At 39.5% G+C, this 23,011-nt stretch overlaps 1 protein-coding gene across 3 annotated transcripts; it reads right to left on the bottom strand.

Moving 5' to 3' along the window:
- Positions 1 to 478: 478 nt before the first annotated feature.
- Positions 479 to 22,250, bottom strand: rfx4 (regulatory factor X, 4). 3 transcript variants are annotated; one of them, XM_039808790.1, is made up of 18 exons: positions 20,919 to 22,250; positions 18,346 to 18,432; positions 18,039 to 18,099; positions 15,137 to 15,260; positions 13,788 to 13,849; positions 13,013 to 13,226; positions 12,467 to 12,544; positions 11,974 to 12,137; positions 11,175 to 11,275; positions 11,017 to 11,075; positions 10,762 to 10,906; positions 10,325 to 10,419; positions 9,669 to 9,786; positions 8,013 to 8,132; positions 6,469 to 6,627; positions 6,197 to 6,356; positions 5,964 to 6,102; positions 479 to 1,831 (listed from the first exon to the last, which is right to left on the bottom strand). In XM_039808790.1, exons 1-18 carry the CDS (start codon positions 20,959 to 20,961, stop codon positions 1,559 to 1,561), a joined length of 2,202 nt encoding a protein of 733 aa, XP_039664724.1. In that variant the 5' UTR covers positions 20,962 to 22,250; the 3' UTR covers positions 479 to 1,558. The 3 variants fall into 3 exon arrangements, with proteins under 3 accessions (XP_039664724.1, XP_039664723.1, XP_039664725.1); XM_039808789.1 differs by having other exon boundaries at positions 6,469 to 6,630; positions 20,919 to 22,248; XM_039808791.1 differs by having other exon boundaries at positions 6,197 to 6,317; positions 6,469 to 6,630; positions 20,919 to 22,247.
- Positions 22,251 to 23,011: the final 761 nt, after the last annotated feature.

Raw genomic sequence — 23,011 nt, 5'->3', positions numbered from 1 at the left:
CTTTCTGCAGTGTTGCCCTTGTGCTACAGGCCCAACCCCCCACTGTGTTGTCACTGCATGGAGAGAGAGAGAGAGAAGTAACAATCAGCTCAGATGACTTCAGAAAATGTTTTTCCTTTTGCAACATCAAAACGTAAACTGTTGGAAAAGTGGAATGATGCATTTTCAAAAGGCAACACATCAGTAGTTATAATGTCAACATATTTGGCAAATTGGTAAAATTACCTTAAAATAAATACCTTAAATAATTATATTAAAAATGTTTCCAGCTGTCTTGTAGTCAGCATATATATATACATATATATATATATATATATATATATATATATATATAAGCATAGAAAGTATAGAAAGAGCAAGACTTAATAGATCAACCTCATCCTTTTGTCAAATTTGGACATTTTTGTCAATGCTTTTGTGGACTTTTACACAGAAAGAATAAAGAAAGAGTTTGAAAAAGAAGACAATTTGACAAAGATTTTAAATTGTCACCACAGACGGTTTCCAGTGCTTTTATTTACAGAAAAGTGACTAGACTTCATGTTACTGTACACTTTGATAATTTTCCTTTTTATAAATACCCATAGGGTAATAGGTCCTCAGTAGCTTTGAGTGCATTATAAAACACACAACCCTAGGTTAATGCGTCTTTCACTAACCATACAAAACAGAGAACAAAGTACCAACTGTAACATAGAAAATAAAGTATACACCATGTTACAAAGTTACAGAAAATACATACTATATATACTGTATATACAGTATATTGTCACAGAAAAACAGCAAAAAAGCTTGCGACAGAATACACTCGCACAGTTGTTTTTGAGTCACAGCATTCAATCATTAAAAAAAACTATCCAAGATGGAGACACCTTAATACAATGATCAATGAGTTTATATTTGTCTTATGATGTTGTATGTTTTGTCTTTGTGCCACTGTATGTAACTAGTGTCCCAAAAGAACGTTAAGGCAGTACAGTTCGTCCACATCCTGCAGCAAATAAAGTTGCTGCAGAGAGCCCGTGACAGGATGCTGCACAGTGCTGAGCAACAAGAGGAGACAGCGGTGTCACTGAGATTGTACTGTGGTCAGTGACAGTGTACAGCACACTGATCTGTCAGTCATTGACAAAACTGACTGAGGGTTTGTGGGATGATCTGTGTGCTGAGTTATGAGACCGACGAGGGAAACGGAGGTGTACATTCCTTAAAACAAAGGCACAGCTTGGCAGCAGCATTGCAGTCTTAAAATGATTTTGCTGCAAGTTCATTCTATATTATTTGATTATTGTTTTCCTCCAGCAGTGAGCAAAAACATCAGTTGTTGAAGGAATTTCATTAAACCTCCACACAAGTTACACCACAATCATCAGTGAGTCAGAGTCTTTTCAAATTGTCAGTACATCCATAACATGATTCCTAATACCTTGCATCAGTACTCTCAACTCTCTGTTCGTCCTTATTTGATGTACTTGATTGGAAGTGTTCAGAGACTTTGCATTCACCAGTTTTGGTGGCCTGGTGCTTGTATACAGCTGTCCAGAGCTGTGTTTACAGGCTATTTCGCCCAGCCTGTCGTGGCCTCTCCGTTGATATAGGCAAAGCCAGGGAAATGCTGTGAGTGTTCGTACTCTGAGTTCCTGCGCGGGCCCAGGGGGGAGTACATATCCCCAGAGGTGGCATATCGGGATGAATGCATAGGTGGGCTGGTGTAACAGCTGTTAGCTGGCGACACATCTGGCCACCGGGGGGCAACAGGTGCAGGATGCAACCGAGGAGTGCTGCCCATCAAACAAGGCTCCATTCGAGACATTTGGCCGTTGAGCTGGTACTGTGGAAGGGAAGAAGAAGAGGAAAAGAGTTATGGTGATGCAGCAAAGTCAACTAGTGAGAGAAGCATAAAATATATACAGTAAATGGATCAAGCCCTAAAGTAACGATTATTTGTATGACCAATTAATCTGCTGATATTTGTCTTGTTTGTGTCTTACATCAAAATATATTCAGTTTATTATCATATAAGACTAATAAAAGTATCAAATGAGCACATTTAGAGGGCAGCATAACGGTTTGGTATTTTACTTGAAAAGTGACTCAAAGAATGAATTAGGTATCAGTTATCACAACAATTTCAGGTTAACTTTTCTGTGAAGTGACTAATCAATTAAAGCTGGGGTAGGTAGTTCTCTGGAAAAGGCAAAAAAAACTGCCAGATTTTGAAAATACAGCCCTCTTCCTCCTGCAGCTCCACCCTCTCTGTCCTGAGCCCCTCCCACCAGACGAGCATGGGTTTATGCACACGCTTCATACAGTAACCTGTACGGGTACTCGTCATTCATTTCACTCATCCCGATTGTGATCCTGATGCCGTTATATAGCGCCAATTTAATGAGAACTACCATCCTGTTTTCTTTGTAAACTTGTGGGCCTGTGAAGCCCTTTGAGATGACAAACTGTGATTTGAGGCGCTAGCTACATAAACATAAACCTGGATTGGCCGCAGCCGTGAGCCTTTGGCTATGGTTAGCTAACTTCATCTCTGAAGTAGCACATCTTCCTCTTTTTGGGTTGCTTTTAGGGGTGTGCCGATTTCAATTATAAATCAAAATTGATCAAAAAGAGCCTTTCATTTCAATTATCGACATCAAAAACAGGATCAACAATTCCCCCCACTTTAAATAAACCATTAAATTGAATCAGGCTTTCACCATCTGCATCTGCATTTGTAAAACAGCCAATAGAAGCACTCTCTTTCTGAAATGGCCTGTGATTGGCCAAAGTCTCCCATCACAGGCTAGATTCTCTAAAGCCTGAAAACAGAGCCAAGAGGAGGTACTGAAGTCTAGTTTTCTCTCAGACCACTTGAATTACAATATGCTAAAAGATAATGGTGGAATTTTTGCCCAATGACACATAAACAAACTGCCTACCCCAGCTTTGATCGACTAAGATATTTCCTCTTTAATGATTCAGTTAACGCTACGAACAGATGTGAGAGTGGTATCAATCTTCAATCAATTTATCGAACTATTATATCAAACTGGCCCTTTTATGAAGACCAAAATGTTGTCAGGAATAAACTGGTGGAGAAATACTGAATCCTTTATTTACTAATTGGGCTAGTTGTGAATCAGCCAATAACATACCTATAATGTGTAAGTGTTTAATTATAGTATATAAACTCACTCCAGGTTGCTGTAACTAATAAATCCCCAGAACATTTACAGAGGACATGACCTCAGTGTCCTCAAAGGTAGCTATAGCCCTGCTGATATCATATCTGATGCTGTATTAGTCGTTTAGCGTTGGGGGTAAATGGAGCCTGCTGATGGTAATTTCCTGTCAGAGGAAATTGCTTCACAAGTTGTACCACAGTGGTCAAAATAGAAAATTAAGCCACTTAAGAAAATTAGACATCAGCTCAGCTAAAAAGAAAAAAAAAAAAAAAAAGTGGTTTTCCTGTGTTATTTTTGTTGCCTATGGTGACTGAATCCAAACAGCTCTGACTAAATCTGCCAGTTGACAAAAATATTTTGGACAGATGGGGATCCGACAAGGTTTTGTGTTCGTCTCAGCTCCATCCCCAACCTCTCACACAGACAAAGCACAGGCATTGTGCCCGATTTAAGTTCAGACAGGCTTTAAAAAAAAAAGTGGAAGTAGGACCCTTTTCCCTTTTCTCACTAAATATAAACGCGACAGTCGATTCCATTATGAGGGATCATGGCATGGAAAAAGACAGTCAGTGCAGGTCAGAGAGCAGAACAGACGGCTCAGCGGCCTCTTGTTCACAAGCAGAAAAGAGACCATTGAATAACAATATTTTAATAAACGCCCCCTTGGCCCTCCTCTGTGGCTACTGGCTCAAACAGATGAAGAGACTATTGAGAGCTGGAAAGAGGAGTAACAGAGCAGGGCCCCTCTTGGCCCTGGCCGAGCCACCTTTCCCTGTCTGCTTCCGCTGTGTTGAGAGGGTGATTCGGGGACTTTTACAAACACTGCGACCGCTGAGGCCCAGCTGATCTCCTCTCACTATAAAGACAGCAGACGCTGGAGGGCCCTTGACAGGAAATTACCATCGAAAGAGCAAACTCACACCAGTCGCTACACGAGCTGTAAAATCAGTGACTCCATCTCATCCTAACAACCTTTTTTCTCACATTTAAATCGTCAGTCTTTTATTTACTTTGCGGCTGTGCAAAGTGTACCTAGAAGTGCTTCCAGCTTTCCCCCACATCGTTTATTAACATCTACATATTTATGTGCGTGTTTAACCTTGACACATCTTTGTGGGCACGTTTATGCACATATGCTACTTCTTCTACTTCTTACTATGCTAGGTGCTATGATATGTAAATAAAATAGCACAGTTGCACACTGCTCTGTTTGTGGATGCATACAGTTAACCCATTAGTTACAGTTTGGACACTCGTGCTCACACACATTATTGCAAACATCATATCCATTTTTGTTATTTGATTTGACTAATGTGACACTGAGTTTCATCTCTCTCTCTATGGACATCAGCATAATCTGCAGCTTTCACTGGATGCTGTTATTGCACGTAAACATTGCCTACATACATTTATTCAAGTACTCTAGTACAGGTGCAGTTTTGAGTTACTTGTACTTCATTTTAGTATTTATATTATTTGATGCTATGTTATACTTCTACTTGTTGTTCAGCTTTTCGGATCCCTTTCTTCAGTGGTACAGTCCAAACTGAGAAATCTTGGAATATTTGATCATAACATGTATTTTGATCATCATATAAATCACTGACCCGCACATGTTTCTTTCAATTAAGAAACATTGAGAATCTTAGAGCTGTTGTTTCGCATTCTGAGTTTGAGATGATCATTCATGGTTTTATATAATCCCGGCTTGATTACTGCAACTCCATTTTCCCCTGTCTCAGCAAGTCGTCCAACTGGTCCAGAACTCTGCTGCAAGGCTGTTGACCAGGTCCAGCAGGATGTCGCGCACATCACTCCTATTTTATACTCATTACATTGGCTTCCGATCAAGTTTAGGATCCAATTTAAAGTTCTTGTTCTGACTTTTAAAGCTTTGCATGGTCAGGCACCTGTTTATATCTTGGACCTGCTCCATCCGTACACTACTAACAGGTCCCTCAGGTCTTCTAACCAGGGATTACTGCTGGTCCCACGCACTCGCTTAAAAACTAAAGGTGACCGTTCCTTTGAAGCGGTGGCTCCACACCTGTGGAACGCCCTTCCTATTATCTTACGTTCTGCAGTCTCTGTTGAAGCTTTTAAAAAGCAGCTGAAGACGCACTTGTTTAAATTCGCTTTTGACTCATGTTTGTAACTTTGGGTTTTAGGTTTTAATCTTTCAAATGATTTTCATTGGTCTTTCAATTATTTTTCCTTGCTTATTTTCTGTTGGATCCTACTGTATTTTTACAAATGTTTATAATGTGAAGCCCTTTTGACTTTGTCTGTAAAAGGTGCTATATCAAATAAACTTATTATTACTCAACTACATTACATAGGTAAATATTGAACGTTTTACTCCACCACATTTACCTGACAACTACAGATACCTTGGATATTAAGATTTGACATAGAAAATATATGATCTTATAAAATATGACTGCTGTAAATGAAACCATCCAACAGCATGTTAATGTCAAGTAGTTAAAACTTGGTTCCCTTTGACCAACTGCAACGCTATAATTCACCTGATAAGTTGTGTATCAATAATAATAACACACATAATAACACATAACACTATGAAAGGGCTCATTTTGCACAATGATTAGTTTTACTTATGAATGTCAAAGTCAATTTAGCTGATAATGATACATTTAAATATATACAATTTTGAACTGAGAACACAAAAGGATTCAAATTTACTAAGAAAATGTCTTTTGTCATTGATTTACATTCATCTTAAATGCTACAATATTGAACCCCAGTTCTTGGGTGACTGGGACTGACCTGTGCAGACGACCGGTGGTAGGCGGAGTAGTGGAGGGGGGCTGGGATCGCCGGCTCATGGGCCAGACTGGGATACTGGCTCTGGATGGAGTGAGGATGCTGGTTGGCGTAGCTGCCATAGTTGTAGCTACCAGTGTACCTAGAATGGAGTAAGCAAGTCAAAACCCACTGAAGAAATTCTCCAACAAAATTAAAATGTATTTTAATACTAATATCAAAGTAATCATAATTACCCGTGCTCCTCTCTGTAGACAGGCATTCGGTGGGTGGAGGATGGAGGTGGGACTGGAGCGCTGTTCCTCATACAGGACAGCTGCTGTCCGGCCTCTGTAGCGGCGCCGCCGGCTGTTGTCACTGTGTATGTAAGGGACCAGGTATATGACTGAACAGCGCCTGGTAGACACATATATGGACACAAAAAAAATGTGTTGGCTCAAAGAAACTATGTGCGGTGAGACTTCTGCTTATTTAAGATGTCTGTGTGTGACTGTGAGGCCTGTCTCACCTGTGGTGGTGGTGACTCCGGTGTACTCCGGGGACGCGGCTGCTGTGGGGGAGCTGGCCGAGGAAACGCCCACAGAGTGGACTGACCGAGCGGGAGAGTAAGATCCTGGAGACGGGGAGGCGGGGGTGGTTTCTGTCAGCGTGAATTCCTCCTCGGTCTCTGCTGAAGGTGTCAAGAGAGGACAGACCATTAGACAATCGATTACAATAATAAAATATACAGTTGCTTTGAGAGGGGTTGAACTCCTTGTGAGTTATACCTGAATGTGTACCAGTAAAGCACATACAGTATATGAGGCAAAGCTGTACTGTGTGTACAAAATAAGCAAGTTATATTACCTGCCTGATATAGAAACAGCAAATGTTTCCTATCATCTTATTTCTTATAGCAGGTTTTTTGCAAACTGACAACCAACTATTTATAGAGCTCTTATAGTTCACAAGTTGAAGGAGCTGATGGGATAACATTTCACTGGAATTGTACCTCGTATGATTTCATGTGACAAATAAAATGTATTGCTTGATTGATTTTACTGCACTGTGTATGAAGATGAAGAGAAGTAACTTATCTCAGTATCACTATAGTAAGCAGTATTAGAACAGTATTGGACTAATAGGAGTGAACTCACTCAGTACAGCACTAAACACGCAAAAGATCAGTAGTTTGAGGTTTAAAGCGGTAAAGTAAATATACTTTGTTTTGTTTTCTTAAGAGCACAGAAGAAATTCCAAAGAGAAACAAGTAAATGATTTTCAGAAAAATATATGAAACAAATTAGCAACTAACAATTATTTTCATTACTGATTATGTTGCTGATTTATTAAAAGATTACAGTTTGGTGCAAAATAAAGTACAAAAATGGACATCATAATTTCTTAAAGCTCTAAGCGATGTTGGGTGACGTTATTTCTTGTTGACGTTCAAAGTATTTTCAAACAAAACGAGACTAGCTCGCCCCTCCCTCCTCCTCATCCCGTCCCCTCCCCCTCCCTTCCGTGCTTCCGTACACTAACCCCCCAACCCTCACCCCAAAGATTGGAAGACAGTTTGTTAGGTTTGGTGGTGCAGGTTGGTGCAGATTGTTTTTGTTGCCATTTGTGGAGCCTGGGCTGTGTACAGAGACCGCGTTTTTTTTACAGTGTGTTCAGGGGACAGGCAGCTCGCAGATAGTGAGGAGATGTTTGCTGTATGTGACAAAAAATGTTGTAGCCTAAAAAACGTGTGACATCGCTTAGAGCACCTTTAAGAGGATATCTTCAATTTACTTGTTTTGTCCGACCAACCGTCCAAAACCAAAGCTGTTTAGTTTATTATAACAAAAGACAAAGAAAATCAGCAAATCCTCACAATGTCTGAGCTGGAACCGATTGTTTGAGATTTTCTGCTTGAAAAAGCACTTTAACCATTAAAACAAATATCAGTACATAATTGTTGGACATTTTCAGTGAGATAATCTTCTTATTCTACTACAAAGTATTAGACAAGACATTTTTGCAGCTGTACTGTCATTAATTACTGATTAGACCTCCAGGGAGCGGTCTCACCTGTGCTGCCCTCTCCCTTCATCGCCCTCATGAGCTCGTTGGCTCTCTCCTGGCAGTGCAGGGACTCCAGCAAGTAAAGCACATAATCATCAAACATGAGGTGGATCAGGTGGAAGGACCCTGCACACAGATACACAGGAGGAGTTTTATACAGAGAAAAAAGTGTTATTTGTACCAAAGACTTGGATGAAGGTGATATGGAAGTTATTGTGTGTACAAACCTGCTGACAGTGAGAGTCAGTTGTGTGAAAAAAAATAAAAATAAAAAAGCATTTCTAAAAGCATCTGACTGATGATATCACATCCTGCAGACTGACAGGAGGGCTGCTGTTAATAAAAAGAAGCGGGTGCGCTTGTTTCCGTGTATCGAGTCAGTGCCAGAAATATGTCAGCTGACCCCGGGGTCACACGGAAGATGAGACTGTGGCATGTGAGGAAGTGTCACAATTGTGTCATTGTGAGGGTTGCTGCTGCTGTCGTGCATAATAAACACTTGTGGCTATTCAAGGGAGCGGGGTGTAATACTGACCGGTCATAAAAGGGAAAGACAGGCGAACACGTCGGGAGAGGGGAGGGGCGGCTATTGTTAATTAGCTGTTTGTGCGCAGAGACCTGCTTTATCAAAACACTGCAACCAGCTGTGTCTTTGATATTCACAGACAGGGCCAACAGAAGTAGAGCAAAGAGAAGCCGCTTTCTTTTCTTTCATTTTTACAACTCGTCACTGATTGCAATCCTTGGTGGTGCACAGTGCACAACAAGCTATTAAAGCAGCCATTTTACTTGTTTCTCCTCTCTCCTTATTTTAGACTTAAGAGATCCATACAGTAGAGTAGAGGAAGCCAGAAGGGTTTCTTTGGTTGCACTGAACCATGTATTGAGTTGATAAATTTACACTAGTTTTAAGTTCAGTAGTGACATGGACATACAGTACATGTGAGATGTTTTTTGTGAAATTGTAAATTTTGCACAATTTTGAATGACAAATAAAACAAACATAGCACAATGTAAAGTGTAGGAGAGGTAGAAAACCCAATGGGCTTGTTGGAAGCCTCCATGTAAATAACAATAACATTTCACAATATTATAAAGAACACAAAAAAATAGTGATGAAAAGCTCACAAGACCGTTAAAGGGGACATTTTACATGGTTATCGCTGGATTACTGATATGAAGATTTTATTCATTTTTTTTATGTGTGTAATATCGATTCTCAGCACAAATATTTTATATTTCATATAAAGGAAATATGGTCCATTGATGTTTAGCATAAATCTAAATTACAAACATTGCCTCATTAAAAAACAACTAAATTCTGCCTCATGTGATGCAGGATTGGACTAAAAGTCAAAGATCTCTGTGTGCGCAGATATGTTCAGGTAGATTACCATCAGCAATGAAAGCTACAGAAACAGGTTAAATGTTCTTCTTAAAGAAAAAGACCCTGTTATGTATGTGATTAAACTCAATGTCTAATTGGTCATTATATGGTGATTTAAAGGCTACACTTGGATGATGAGTTCTTCTGAATGGATAATTATAAAAAGCTTGAGTTGTGTTTACAACGTTTTGGTATACTCATGAAGTGCTGTCAAAGTTGTGTATTTCCGGCTGTTTGTCGCATTAAGGAATGATGACAAAGAATTAGCAGCTCACCAAAGCTGGGCGCGCTGTGGAGGGTCATATCCCGGATGACTCTGGTACCAAAACACGACCACATCAGCAGGAACTGTTGGGCCACCTTCTTCAGGCACCCGGGCCTCTTCCCTGCCACCTAGAGAGAACATTTCCATGAGAAAAGGGAGGGAAGGGTCGGGATGCCGGGGTAGAATTAACCTCGGGGTCCGCATTGGGGCTTAACCCTCAGGAACGAAAAACATGTCAACAAGTCAACTATTTAATTTGCCCCCAGGGACACGCCTTCCTATTGAACTATTGTCTGGGCAGTCCAAGACGTTGCCAGGGTGACCAAATTTTACAAGCCCATATCTGGCACATAATGGACGCAAATGGGAAGCTTGAAGACATCATTAACTGGGAGGATTGCAACGTAAGTGCCTCTGTGTAAAAGAAAGACATGCTGGGACGAGTGGCTTTCAGCCGCAGGTGTCTTTTTAAGGGCAAATAAATAAGACTTCTGCAGCACAAACACTTGAAACATTTAGTTAAAATCTGTCCTCAGCATCAAACATGGAAAATATATAAACTTTAGCGGTGCAACATGAACAAAAGACAACAAAAATGCTGAGTCAGACCAAGTTTAAACACCTATTGTCCCGAAATTAGTGAAAAAAAGTAGTTTGGGGTCTGACCTTGACAACACAGCGGTCCACCATCGAGTCCAGCCACTCGATGTACGCCTCGATTGGAGACTGCTCCTCCAATAGACGGTCGAACTCCTGATACACTGTGACAGGAGGGAGAAGGTCAGCTTACATAGTATTTTACATCACATGGAAACTAAAAAAACTGAAAGATTTGGATGGCATCTTCTTCTGCGTATGTGTGACCTCTGATCCCGTCAGGACTGATTCAGACCAGTGAGGCTGCAGTTAACTGGAGATGCTCCGCAGGGTCTTTCAGAGGAGAGTGAACTTGTTTAACCTTTTGGTCTCCATCATTAATGCTTTGACTCTGCTGGTCGTGGGAATGATTGTCTCTCGGTGTGTCGTTTGGGTGGCAGTAAAGTGTAACTCTCTGTCTGGATGGGTGTGTTTAGAGTAGAATCAGTTTAAAAGCATGAACTTACAGTGGATAATAAGCTGCCTGTGCTCCTCTTGTGAGTCCTCCATGGTGTAAAGTGTCTGCTTGGTGATGCTGTTCAAGTCCACATTCCTCCAATCCTCCAGCATTTGAAAGGTGATGTCGGCACTGTTTATCACAGTCCGCGACGCCTGGGGAAAGATAAATCGACAATATTACTTACACGAGCATACACATATCTCTTATCAGTGTTTGTTCATATGGATTTTATTAAAAAAAAAACTCGGACCACGGTAGGCACCTGACATAGATGGTTTAATGATGTTTGCCGCTTTAGAATCTGAGAAAATCTCCTGGATACTGGGAACAAAAAAGGAGAAAACATATGGTTAGTCCTGTGAGGTTAGTCCAGCATTTAAGCTTCCATTATGATGAGGATGATGTGGATTTCATACTTACATTCAAATTTGATATTCCTCAGGTTTTCAGGAAGGTCGTGAAGTGCTATTTTTAGCCACTCATCAAGCTGTTTGGCAAATTTTCGAATAACCTGAGTCAAACTGTGTGGACGAGAGAAAACAGAAACACATTTAATACCTAAGACACTATTTATACTTACCCTTCATATTCTCTTAAACAATCACTTAATCTTTTGGTCTATAAAATGTCACAAAATAGTAAAACAATTTTCCAGAACCTAACCTGATTTGACAAGTCAAACTGAGAAATGCACTTATCATTTTAGCCTCACTCTTAAATTTCTCAATAGGCTTCATTTTTAATTGTGCTTACAGATCCAGACCACTGCAAACCCTTTAACTTAGTTTTTGAACATAAGTAAACCTCACCGATATGTTTGCAGATCATTAGGCAAGACATGCTATGGAACTGCAAGAATTTGTTTAACATAATAATACACTGAAATGATGCTGCTTAAATAGCAGTACAAAATATACCACAAAGCATAGTGTAGCAAGACGTCCATAAGCATTTAAAATAAATGGTATTATTAATAAGATTTTTTTTTTTTAAGGAAGCCTAAGGTTTGGTAAACAGCTTTATTCACTAAACTAAATGATAATATGACATTTCTGTTAATGCAGCAGCTTGAATTTACACTGCAGGTTTGCACAAATAAAAATAAATGTCTGTTGTTTAGTCAGAGCGGAAAAAAACAACAACATACCATCCTCTCCAATTTTAGTAACAACAGATAGGAAAATGGTTTTAAGAGTAAAAGCTTACAACAGGCGCTCACCTATCAGGCAGTGCTTGCAGGACGGTGGGCATCAGCACCCCAGAGATGGCCTTGTAGAGGATGGAGTCGCAAACACCGACTATGTTCACCACGGTGGGGGAGCCCAGGACAGGGAGCATGTGGGGCGGCATGCCCTGCCAGAAGTGCAGCAAGAAACTTTGAACCTAAAAGTACCACACATACCATGACATTCAATATTACAGGAAATAGGTCCCCTGGGTAGCTCACCTGGTAGAGTGGGCGCCCATATATAGAGGTTTACTCCTCGATGCAGCGGCCGCAGGTTTGACTCCGACCTGCGGCCCTTTGCTGCAGGTCATTCCCCTTCTCTCTCCCCTTTCAAGTCTAAGCTGTCCTATCCAAATAAAGGCCTAAAAATGCCCAAAAAATAATCTAAAAAAAAAAAGATTGTTTAAAAGCTACAGGAATTAGTAACATACAATCAAACTTTTTTGTTGAAATGGTAAAATGGTTTAAAACAGAAGACACTTGCCTCATCAAAGTTGGCTCGAATAACAGTGTCCAGTATCCTCTGACAGTGCGTTCTGTACATCATGATGAAGGTTGACACCTGTGGGCAACAACAGAGTATTGATCTGCATCACAAACTTAACAGTTTTTGTTCTTTGGGGAAAAATAAATAAAAGTGGTGGAAAAACAAGAGAATAAATCTTGTACAAAGTATGTGAACCAATAAATACACGTTACAGGTCTAGGCTGGAGCGGAGTAAAATAAAACGAGCTTTAGAGATCAGCAAAACACAAACCATTTAAAATCATGGCCCCTCTTTAAAAGCTGGACAGCTAGTGCCTGTCCTTTGTCCATTGCTAGATCTTATTATCTCCCCCAAAAGATTAAGAGTTAGTGAGGAGCCAGCATATAAATCCTCAAGGTCCTTCTCTAAATGCAAACCCAGTGAAGGTCCCGGGGCAGATAAAAGGCTGGAAGCCAGAGGGGGCGCAGAGTTGGTGAGATGGCAGGGAGAGATGGGTGGGGAGGGGGCGGCTGTGAGGATGGACTTTTAAAACTCCTGTTTACCCTCTCTTCTGGCAGGCTGGCGGGCAAATTTAGGTCTTTGACATTTGGAAACTCTGGCAGGAGCGTCCCCAGTTTGGAGCGTGGTGAATATGCCACTGTCTGCTTCGTGACCTCTTTCTTCCCCGTCTCGTTTACCCACGCCGCTCCCTTTTTGGAGTACATCACATCGTAATACTGAGAGGTCTCCTTCACAGCTATGCCGTAGTAATGGTACCTGAGAAGAGCAGAGGGTGAACGGGTGAATAAGATATGTTAAGTATAAAGAAAAACTTGGAATAAAAAATAATTCAAACATATTTAAAAAAAAAAAAGAAATATTCTTTCTAATACCCTTGTTAGAATTTGTTATAAACTCCTTAAAAAAGTTTAATCAGATGTTCGTCTGATTTTGTATTTTGTTTACATAATTAGGAAGAACAAACTAATCTTATGAAAACTATTCTACAATTTCAGATCTTTACTACTATCAAATGCGATGAATGCTCTGTATCAGAAAAGAAAAATAGGAAAAGAAATGGATTCTTTCTTTTTTGATAAGAGTCTCAGAAACTCCACAATTAAGTTATTTTAACTTCAATGTTGTTATCCTGTGTCATGCCTTATTTAGGCTCAACTGCTTGTTTGTGTTATATGCTGCCAGTTTTCTGTTTCTGCATGTCTATGCTCCATGTTTGACTGAATTTGTCTTTTGTTCAGGTTTTTTTGGGGAGAGGATTTGTGAATAAGTGTGTAATGTGTAGGTTGTTTATGACAGAATCAAACCAAACCAACTTACTTAGACTGCCCTCTTGTCCCCAGTCTTCTAGTAGTTAATGCTGGAAACTGTTGCCTTATGATCTGTTGTAGGAGAGAAAAGGTTAAGTTAGTGTGCCGTCACTAAAGAGTGAGAGAGAGGTTGAAATTTCTTTTAGCGTTTGTTTACTATCACAGTAATTCATAAAGGTAAAGAGAAAAAGAAAAGGAGGTGGAAACAGGTGACACAAAGAACCAAATAAAATATTTATAAAATATCAACTTGTGCGTATTTTTTTGTAAAAAGGTAGGGGAAAGTGTTTGATAAAGTTTGTCAGGAGAACATGAAAATCTCATAGCTGTATCATCGGGAAAGTCTGTGAGGGAAAAAAAAAGCTTTGAGAGCCATCCATTTATGACATCCAGGGGTATTTTTTTTTCCTATATCAACAGTCTCCCCTCATCTATCCACCCACCCACCCTCTCTCCTTCTCACTCTCTTTCTCTTCTCCACTCCCGCCTTCTTCCTTTCCTCTCTTTTTGTCCAAAGAGATTGGCTCCTTCGTCCAGCTCCTGGTGCAGAAACTTTAGCAAACAGTGTAGCTCTCTTTTGTGTGGGATGAAAAAGGAGGCCAAGCTGTGAAGTTTCTGTCAGGCCCCGCTTGATAAATGAGCAGACAGGGAGGCAGTCCGGGCCCTCTCTCGTTTTTTTGTCCTGAATCAATGAAGCCTTCCTAAAGGACACCCCACACTGCTCTAGCCACTGATCTAACATTCCGCAACATCTCACCCTTCCAAATTTCCTTTAATTACACATTAATCCAGGCCCCTTCTCTTTTTCAATATCTTCCGACAGGAGCTGTGGAGGGGTGGGGGTGGACCGGGTTGGGGGTTGGGGCCGGGGTCCAGGGTACAGGGGATGGCTGGGGGTAGGAAAGCCGAGGAACTTCTTGGGGTTGTGGGAACAGACGAAAGCACATCTCCTTTGGCTCTAGATTATGTGTTCAGTGAACGACTGCAGAGCTTTGCTCACTTCACACTGAGCTGCAGTTGATATTACTTCAACAGCAGCCAGAGCTAACCCAGGCATGAAATGGTCAGACTACTGCTTAAGGCTGATTTAATGCATGAGATTATTGCTTTCATTTGACATCCAAATGTTGTCTTGTATCTTCTTCTGTTGACTCATTTTGCTCTCATTACTTTGAACTTGAACAGTGCATGTATTAATGTATATTAAAACCCTACAAAGACTACAGATGTTACTGAGCTAATGACTTTCATGTGTTTTCAAGATATGCAAAAATTATTTTGAGTTAACCCGGGATGCAGGTGGGAATGATGAGTTGCCAGACTGTTTAACCTTCATCTCCATTGATGTTTGAATCTTACCTTTCCAAAGCTGGCCGCGTTCACAGGCTGTGTGTCGTGCTTTTCACTGAAGTCTAGATAATGCATGTAGAGGGCACTTCGGGGGATACACACACCTTCGGCTATCTCATAGTTCTCTTCTAGCCTGTTGATGACAATGGGAATTATCAGTGCACAAAAAATCTAACATGGAAGTTTGAGCATTGTTAATATGAATGAAAGAATCACAACTTGAAATAGGCCTCTTATGTGGCATTTCTGGTAAAATGGCAAGAAATTTGCAGTAACTTACTGTGTAAATGTTTAGGAAGTCAGATTACATTAATGTCAACAAAATGAATAAATGCAGTGAACTAAGGCAATTTGATTATATTAAATTATGTGATGTTAAAGTTTCAATCAATCAGCAGGTGTACTGCAGCACACAACTTCACATGTATTATGTTAACCAGACACTAAGATTGACAATACTACTATTGATCTCATAATTACACAGACATCAACAACTGCTCCTGGGTGGATATGTACATGTTTAATTCTGATAAATTCTAGGTAAAATGTTTAAAAAAATAAAATACCTACATTTTTGCCTAACTTTCCCAACATAAGCGGTTATATTTCATTATACTTTTACAGTGATCATATGTGTTTTGATTTTTTGTTTCTGCATATAATGGATTGCGTTAGTTTTAGTGAAGTCTTGCATGACTAGTACTGATTTACAAGTCTCATTTAAAGTCTCAGTAAGTGGTTTCTGATGGACATCATAAGCCATGTTGCTGTATAATTGATTTGCATTGAAATCCTAGACTTGTGAACTATTTAAATATCCATTAAGAAATAAATTTGATATTAACATTAATTTAAGTTACTCCCTATATTGTGAAAGCGTTGCTGGTACTGAAGATCCCACCGCTTTCTGTAGTTGTCAATGCATTTTGCTGTGTCTGCTGGGCGTGTACTGTATTTAGGCAACTGTTTGCTAACACATCAGCGATAAACAGCTGTCTGAAAGACTATGTTGGCATCAGTGATGTGGCTCTGGATTGGTTGGTCTCTTGTCTGTCTAACAGGTCCCTCTCTGTTATGCTTAGAAATGCTACGCCACTTATCTCTTTTGTGGGGTCCCCCAGGGGTCTATTCTGGGTCCCCTTATATTTACCATGTGCATTCTACCCCTGGAGCAAGTGATGCGAAGACATAATATTGATTTTCATTGCTAAGCGGATGATACACAACTGTATGTCCTGATAAAGCTTGGTACCATCAATGTGTCTTTTGTTATGTCATGCCTTGCTGAAATTAAAAAAGGATGTTCAAATTGTTGTTTTTTGTAATTCATTTTAATAATTTTATCGTGCCTTGTTTTTAATGTTTTGGATTTTATTTACTTTTTATTTTTTTGTTTTAACTATAAAGCACTGTAACTTGATAATCCATTAGTATGTCAGTGCTGTGATGCTAACAAAATAAATCACTCAATGCAGCTTTAATGCCTCTTTGCTGTCAATAAAACATCTGAATGCATACTGTAATTTGCTAATATAAGCATGCTGTCAGCGAGCTGGAAATACCTATCATTGCACATATCCTCCGTGTACAATTTACAAGTAACAACAAAATGTCAAATAACTAAATAAGAACGAAGTCTGAAGTCTGAGCCTTGGTACACCATGCAACAAATAACTACACAGGTACATATAGGTACATAGGTAACTACATTTTTATTTATGAAATGTTTATGCTTTTGAATTTAGTGTAAGTTTCTTCAGTTATCAGATTTATTTAGCTTGCATCTATCTATCTATCTATCTATCTATCTATCTATCTATCTATCTATCTATCTATCTATCTATCTATCTATCTATCTATCTTTTATATTGAACTCTATTCTTGTGGAAATATATAGCTATTGTAAAAGCCTTTTATGAGCCATGGGAGAGTCTTTATGACCTGACTTACATTTCCTTTCACTTATAAAGCTGTGAACTGTCTTCTGAATTACAGTCATAAAATAATGACAGTAATTGTTAATGTTATTAGTGGAATAACAGCCATTTAACTTTATTTAGAAATCACTGCATTTTCCTGACTGGTTAATTGGATAATGGTTGTTCTGTATTGTTGTGATTTAAATATATAAACCTAATTTTAGTGACTTTAAATAAAAAAATAAAAAAAAATAAAAAATCTAATCCAAACTGGTCAAATAGTCCTATAACCAAATGTATTCTTTCTGCTTCAACGATGAAAACCAAATCATCAATAAAAAACTCATCATTATGGTTGCAAACATAAAGGTATAATTCACTTTTACTGCAACATCCTGCTAAAATGTAAGAAATATTTGTAGTCAATTTCACTATACCCGCAGGAAAAAAGTCTCCATATGCACAGTGAAATTATTACAGAGACCAATTACAGTAGCATTTATGTCTATAAGGCTTCTCTTTAAAAAGGTACATTGACCCAAGTTACGTTCCTCACACTGGGTTTCAGCCCCCCCACAGTGCAGCTGAAAACAGTATTAATATTCATTTAAGCCCATGTGCTTTTTGAATGCTATTAAGTAAATGGTGTCCTTTGTCATGGGGCTGTGCAACAGGCAGGCATATATAAACTCGAGGCATGTGTGGGGTTTGCATTTTATACATGCAGAGGATATAAAAGATCTGATGCATGTCGAAGCTGCTCCTCTTTTTAAGTCTTGTGTGTGTTAGGTGTCTCTATTGTTAAAGAAACTAGTGTGCAAACACACTGGTGCATCGTTTTATGTTCCACATGGTGAGTGGAAGCCTAAAGTAAAATAATAATTCATTAAAACTTTTATTTTGGAGACTGATTACATGGCTTTTAAATTAATTCTCAATATTTTCAGTTGATTACTGCTGTCTGACATACACTTATTTAAAAAAAAACTTACCATTCCAGAGTAGCCGGTGTCGAATGTGGTTTAGAGGCTCTGTTGTTTTCTTTTTCTTCATCTGTAACATACAACAAATACTGTAGTTTAGGGCAAAATCAAGTTATTTGGATAAAATGAAACATCACAAACATGGTACCAGTGAAAGGTCACATAACCCACAATAATGTGCAAATCATGAACCTTTTAAAAACTGTCATGTGGTTAAATGACTAACTATCCTAAACACTACACATGAACTATACCAGTTTACAGGATTCCTAAGTGGAGTCAGTAGTTTTAGTGTAACAGTGTTCGTCCTGCTTACGTTCATCGTTGGACATGTTCCCCAGAGACGTGTGACTGGAGTATCGCTTGCTCTCACTCTCGTTGAGGCATCTTTCAATCCAACTCTCTAAAAAAGACATGATGGACCACAGATCACAGAACTGGACAAACTGTAATGTGACGCCTCGCAGTACAAGTTAGAAAAATATTTTAGTTTGAACATCATTTTGTTTAGGCAGAAGTGATCATGAAATTATTAATCTGGTCAACAGAATGTGATTTTTAAAGATCTAACAGTGGGCCTTTTAATTGTCAATTGGCTAAAACATCAGTTTTGGTATATGTCTTTGTATTCATTTTCATTGAAACATAAACTGTTCATTTAAAAACTTACTTTCTGGAGTGAACTCATTTTGTCCTGCAGTATAATAGAGCCAAAAGCTGTATTTACATAAACAGTGCAAATCACTGCCTATACAGGACACTTTAAATGTCACTAATGTGACAAGGCGAGCTGACAACAATCGATTGTATGGGCAGCGGTGCAGCCATGGTTCTATTTGAGATGTTTTCACCAGGACGGCAGGAATCCAGCATTGTTCCCAGGAGACTACGAGCGTACACACTCGCTTAAAAGAGCCTGTGCACATTACTGAAGCAGTCTGGTGGAATAGAGGCCATTGTCCTGTTTTAATTTCTACTTAGAAATAGCTCAACTGGTGTGCTTTCTGTGGCCGAGTAGCAGCAAAACACCAAAGCTTTCATGTAGAAACAGCCTGATACATAGAGTGGATATCCATTTAAAATTATTGTATTTGTTTCAAATAAGGTCATTAGTATTCAATAAATGTAATTAAGAAGAACTTTGCACATAATTAATATCCTTTTATCTTCTTTATTTAAATGTAAGAAAGCATTTTCTGGGTTTAATTTTTGTTTTTATGATAATAAGTCTTCTTTACCAACCACTCACTACATACCTAACTGAATGTCCTAAACAGAGAAAGAAAATAAAAACTACAATATTTTCCATTAAATCTGGTTAATAAAATCTTTATGTAACCTAAAATGGAAATGACCAGAAGTTTACACAGTACACACAGTAGTAACGTATATGTACTTAAACAGTTACTTTTAACAAATAAAAACTCTCTAAATAATATTTCTTTAAATTGTGTTAATCGTGTCCTTTCCCCCTGCATGTGAACTGAAAACAATCACCATAGCAGCTGTTGCTAAGACAGACTGTTGGCAGGACGATCTGTTGGTGCAGCCCAAAGGGGGGATTCAGAGGAGGTCACAGATATTCAAAAGTTTTAAAAGTTTACACTCAATGAGGAATCTACACCTCAATGTTTGGCACACGCTGATAGAAAAGGTCAGACTGCAGTTAGAGTCCCATCATCGCTGCATAAGGAGCAGAAACAGAAAACTAACGGCCCTCTGAACATACATGGAAGAGTTTTTTTTTCTTTCAATGCTAGAGAAATATTATCATCAGAAGCTTACTCTTTAATGGTCTCAATTACTGTGTTTATGATTATCATCACCTTTAATGTCACTAACTGATTAATAGTACTCTACATGCCAAATATAATGCCTGTGACACAATAAAAAAAAAAAAACTGCCTGTGCATTTGAATGTTATCTAATAAATAAAACACTACCAGTGTCACTGACGACCTTCTGATATGTCCCATCATTCACCGACAGTATTTGCTTCTGTCTTTTTCTACCTAAAAAAACTAATCTGTAAGTGAAAAAGTGAATCCACTGAAGTGATGCTAATTCTCCACAGAGGCTCAGATCTCAAGCTTCATTTGCCACAGGATCAGATAAGTTGGGGATCTAAATAATTGGATTAAATTTGATCAACAAGTGAAACGGATGTTCACTCATTTATTCACACACATTCAGTGCTGAACTACTCTGCACTGCAACAGCATACTAGAAATGTGATTTTCTTAAGTGTAAACGATTTAAAAATGCGTTACCCAAAAATGTAATTATATTAATCACCTTTAATAATTTGAATAAATCGAACCACAGATGAAAAAAAACTGTTGCACAATTAGTTTTAATTGTTTAATCAGATTGGACATTAATCCTTATTGTTTCTGTAATGTACACAATATTTTACAGATAAAGTCGGAGTAAAATTCAGTTTGGAAGTTGAATAAACGCTTTAGTTTTCAAATCTTGGACTAAAAAAAAAACAGAAGCCAAAAATATTTTAAAGTCCACCATGATGTGCACTTGCTGTTTTTATTTCTTCACTCCCAGTGATGGAAATTAAATTGGTTTAACTGAATACAGCAAGAAGAGCGATTTAAAAGCTATTTCTCAGTGGACAAGCGACACACTTATAACACAACAACACTTCTAATAAATGTGCATGTCCAAAAACACTACACAAATAACTTGAATAAATAAAAAAGTAAATTAGTGATAAAAAACAATCAACAGCCGAGCTTCCAACTTCCTCTGAATGACTGCAGAGAAAGTTTGCGGCTTCCAGAAGAGCAGCAGCAGCAGAAGAAGCTCACACAACAGAAGCTGGTTTTCTCAACACATCCAGACAAAGCAAAGCGAGCAGAGATTAAAAGGACTGACCTGTGGAATCCATATCAGGCTCCTCCAGCAGCCCGCAATGCATCCTCTTCCCATCAACGACACTTGCTCCTCCAAGAAAATGGCTTAGTGCACGTTTCCCCCTCCTCAGCGGCTCTCCCCTTGTCTCGCTCTGTGTTTCCGTGACCACTGCCCGTCACAGGAGATGTTGAGGATCTGAGGTTCGCCCAGAGAGGGGTGGTGTTGGCGGAGGAGAAGGGGGGAGGTGGGAATAAGGGAGGAAAGGGGGGTAGAGACTCCAGAAATCCAGCGGGGGGAAAGCCAGACCCGTCAAAATGTTTGCTGATGTTTCATGGGAAAGGGGCTGATTTTATAGGAGCCCTGATGGGGACATGTCATTGATAGGCTTGGAAGGCTGATGAATGGCCCCAAGTCAGATGGGGATGTGGCAAGGCTCACTGGAAGTCTTTTGTGGGGCTGTTTTGAATAAGAAAAGCTCCCTCCCAACGAAAAAAAAAAAGAGGCTTAGATCTACGCAGTCCTAACACTGTGGCCTCCCCGTCTTCCATTATGGCATTTAATACGTTTTTATACACCCCAGAGTTCCATATAAACATACATCCCTACACAACCGCCGCTCCTGCCTTTTCTTCTCATTTTAACTCCCATTTCATATCCCACGGACACTTGTTGCCACATTTGGTCTATTTCTCACCTCATTCCACCATTAAACTTTTTCACAAAATCGACAAATCGCGTGCCCAGACACACATTCAAACATGCTAAAAATGCCACCGGTGCGGACTTTTTGGTGATTTTCTCACCTGTTTTTCACTCACTTTTTTGCTGTGGCAACCTTATTTTTGGTGTGCCTCTGAGAAGAGGGAACGGTCACAAAGGGGGGGAAGTAAAAGTGCAAAGCCCGAGGCTGGGAGGGCTCTGATGGAGTGCCTGAGAGCTGGAGAAGCGAAAGCTGTGATTAGAATATGAATGGAACCACAGGAGAGGGGGAGAGGAGAGGGGAAAGAAGAGGGGAGAGGAGAAAGGCGGATTATGGCTGAATTACTCACCACACCATGGATAGCAAAGGAGGACTTTCTCTACCAGTGCGCAGGCGTGGGCACCAATGCTGCTACTCACCGACACACACCGTGCAGCCACCTGGGAGCATGCGTGGGACAGGGTGGCAGCAACATCACATGGGACACCGTGCACAGGGTCATACTTTGTTAGAACAGATCTGTGCATCCTTTCAGACTCATGTAGGAAGAAAGAATCCGCTATAATGAGCGACAGGTCAAAAGGACTTTGGAAAAATCTAAAAAGAAAAAAAACCTAGCACATTTTAATCATTTTGACTTGTCTGCAAAGATTCTTAATGCTTAAGAAAAGATTAAACAAGAAATATACTTTAACAACCTATTTATGTCACAATAGTAAAAGGCATAAATGGCTAGTGCAAAGCAGTGACCTCAACAGAAGGATCTAATTAATTTTAGTCAAATAAGGAGGTGTTTTTTTTCCTCCTGTTATCTGCTTATCAGAGCCTCATACATTGGACAGGTGCAGCCACCAAAAGAGCCTCTTCCACCCTTCCTATTCTCACACACTCTGCCCACACAAACGGATGTGTACTGCTTTTGTTCAGTGAAAAGGCCCCAATTGAGTTGTGTGTGTATGTGCGAGTGGGGGGTACGGTTACGCTGCATACGACATGTTGGTGGTATTAAGGCTTTTTCTTTTTAAAAAGAGGAAACCATATGACTCAAAGCAACTTTCTCTTCCCAATGACATGAATGAGGGTGTCGTGCTGCACATGTCTACATGTCCTCACTGAACATCCAGCTGTCTGCTCATCACAGGACATTTATATCGGAGTGGTCCTCCACTATCTACTGCAAAACTTAAATCATCTCAGGTTTAAATAAAAAAAACACTCCAAACAAAACTCCTGCTGGTGGTTTTATGAGCAACCAATTAGTTTTCTAATGGATTTCATCAGACAGCAAATATGTGGGTTAACATTTTACCAGAACGTCAAGTTTAATATGAATGGGCTGATAATTAAGTATGATTGCTCTTCGTTTTTCAGTTCAGTTAACACATCTGTTTTCGTTGTGTTCGTTCGTCTACGA

Source organism: Perca fluviatilis, chromosome 8 (assembly GCF_010015445.1).
Source record: "Perca fluviatilis chromosome 8, GENO_Pfluv_1.0, whole genome shotgun sequence".
Classification (NCBI taxonomy): domain Eukaryota; kingdom Metazoa; phylum Chordata; class Actinopteri; order Perciformes; family Percidae; genus Perca; species Perca fluviatilis.
Note: the sequence above shows the minus strand (reverse complement) of the source record. Positions and strands in the feature narration are given on the sequence as shown.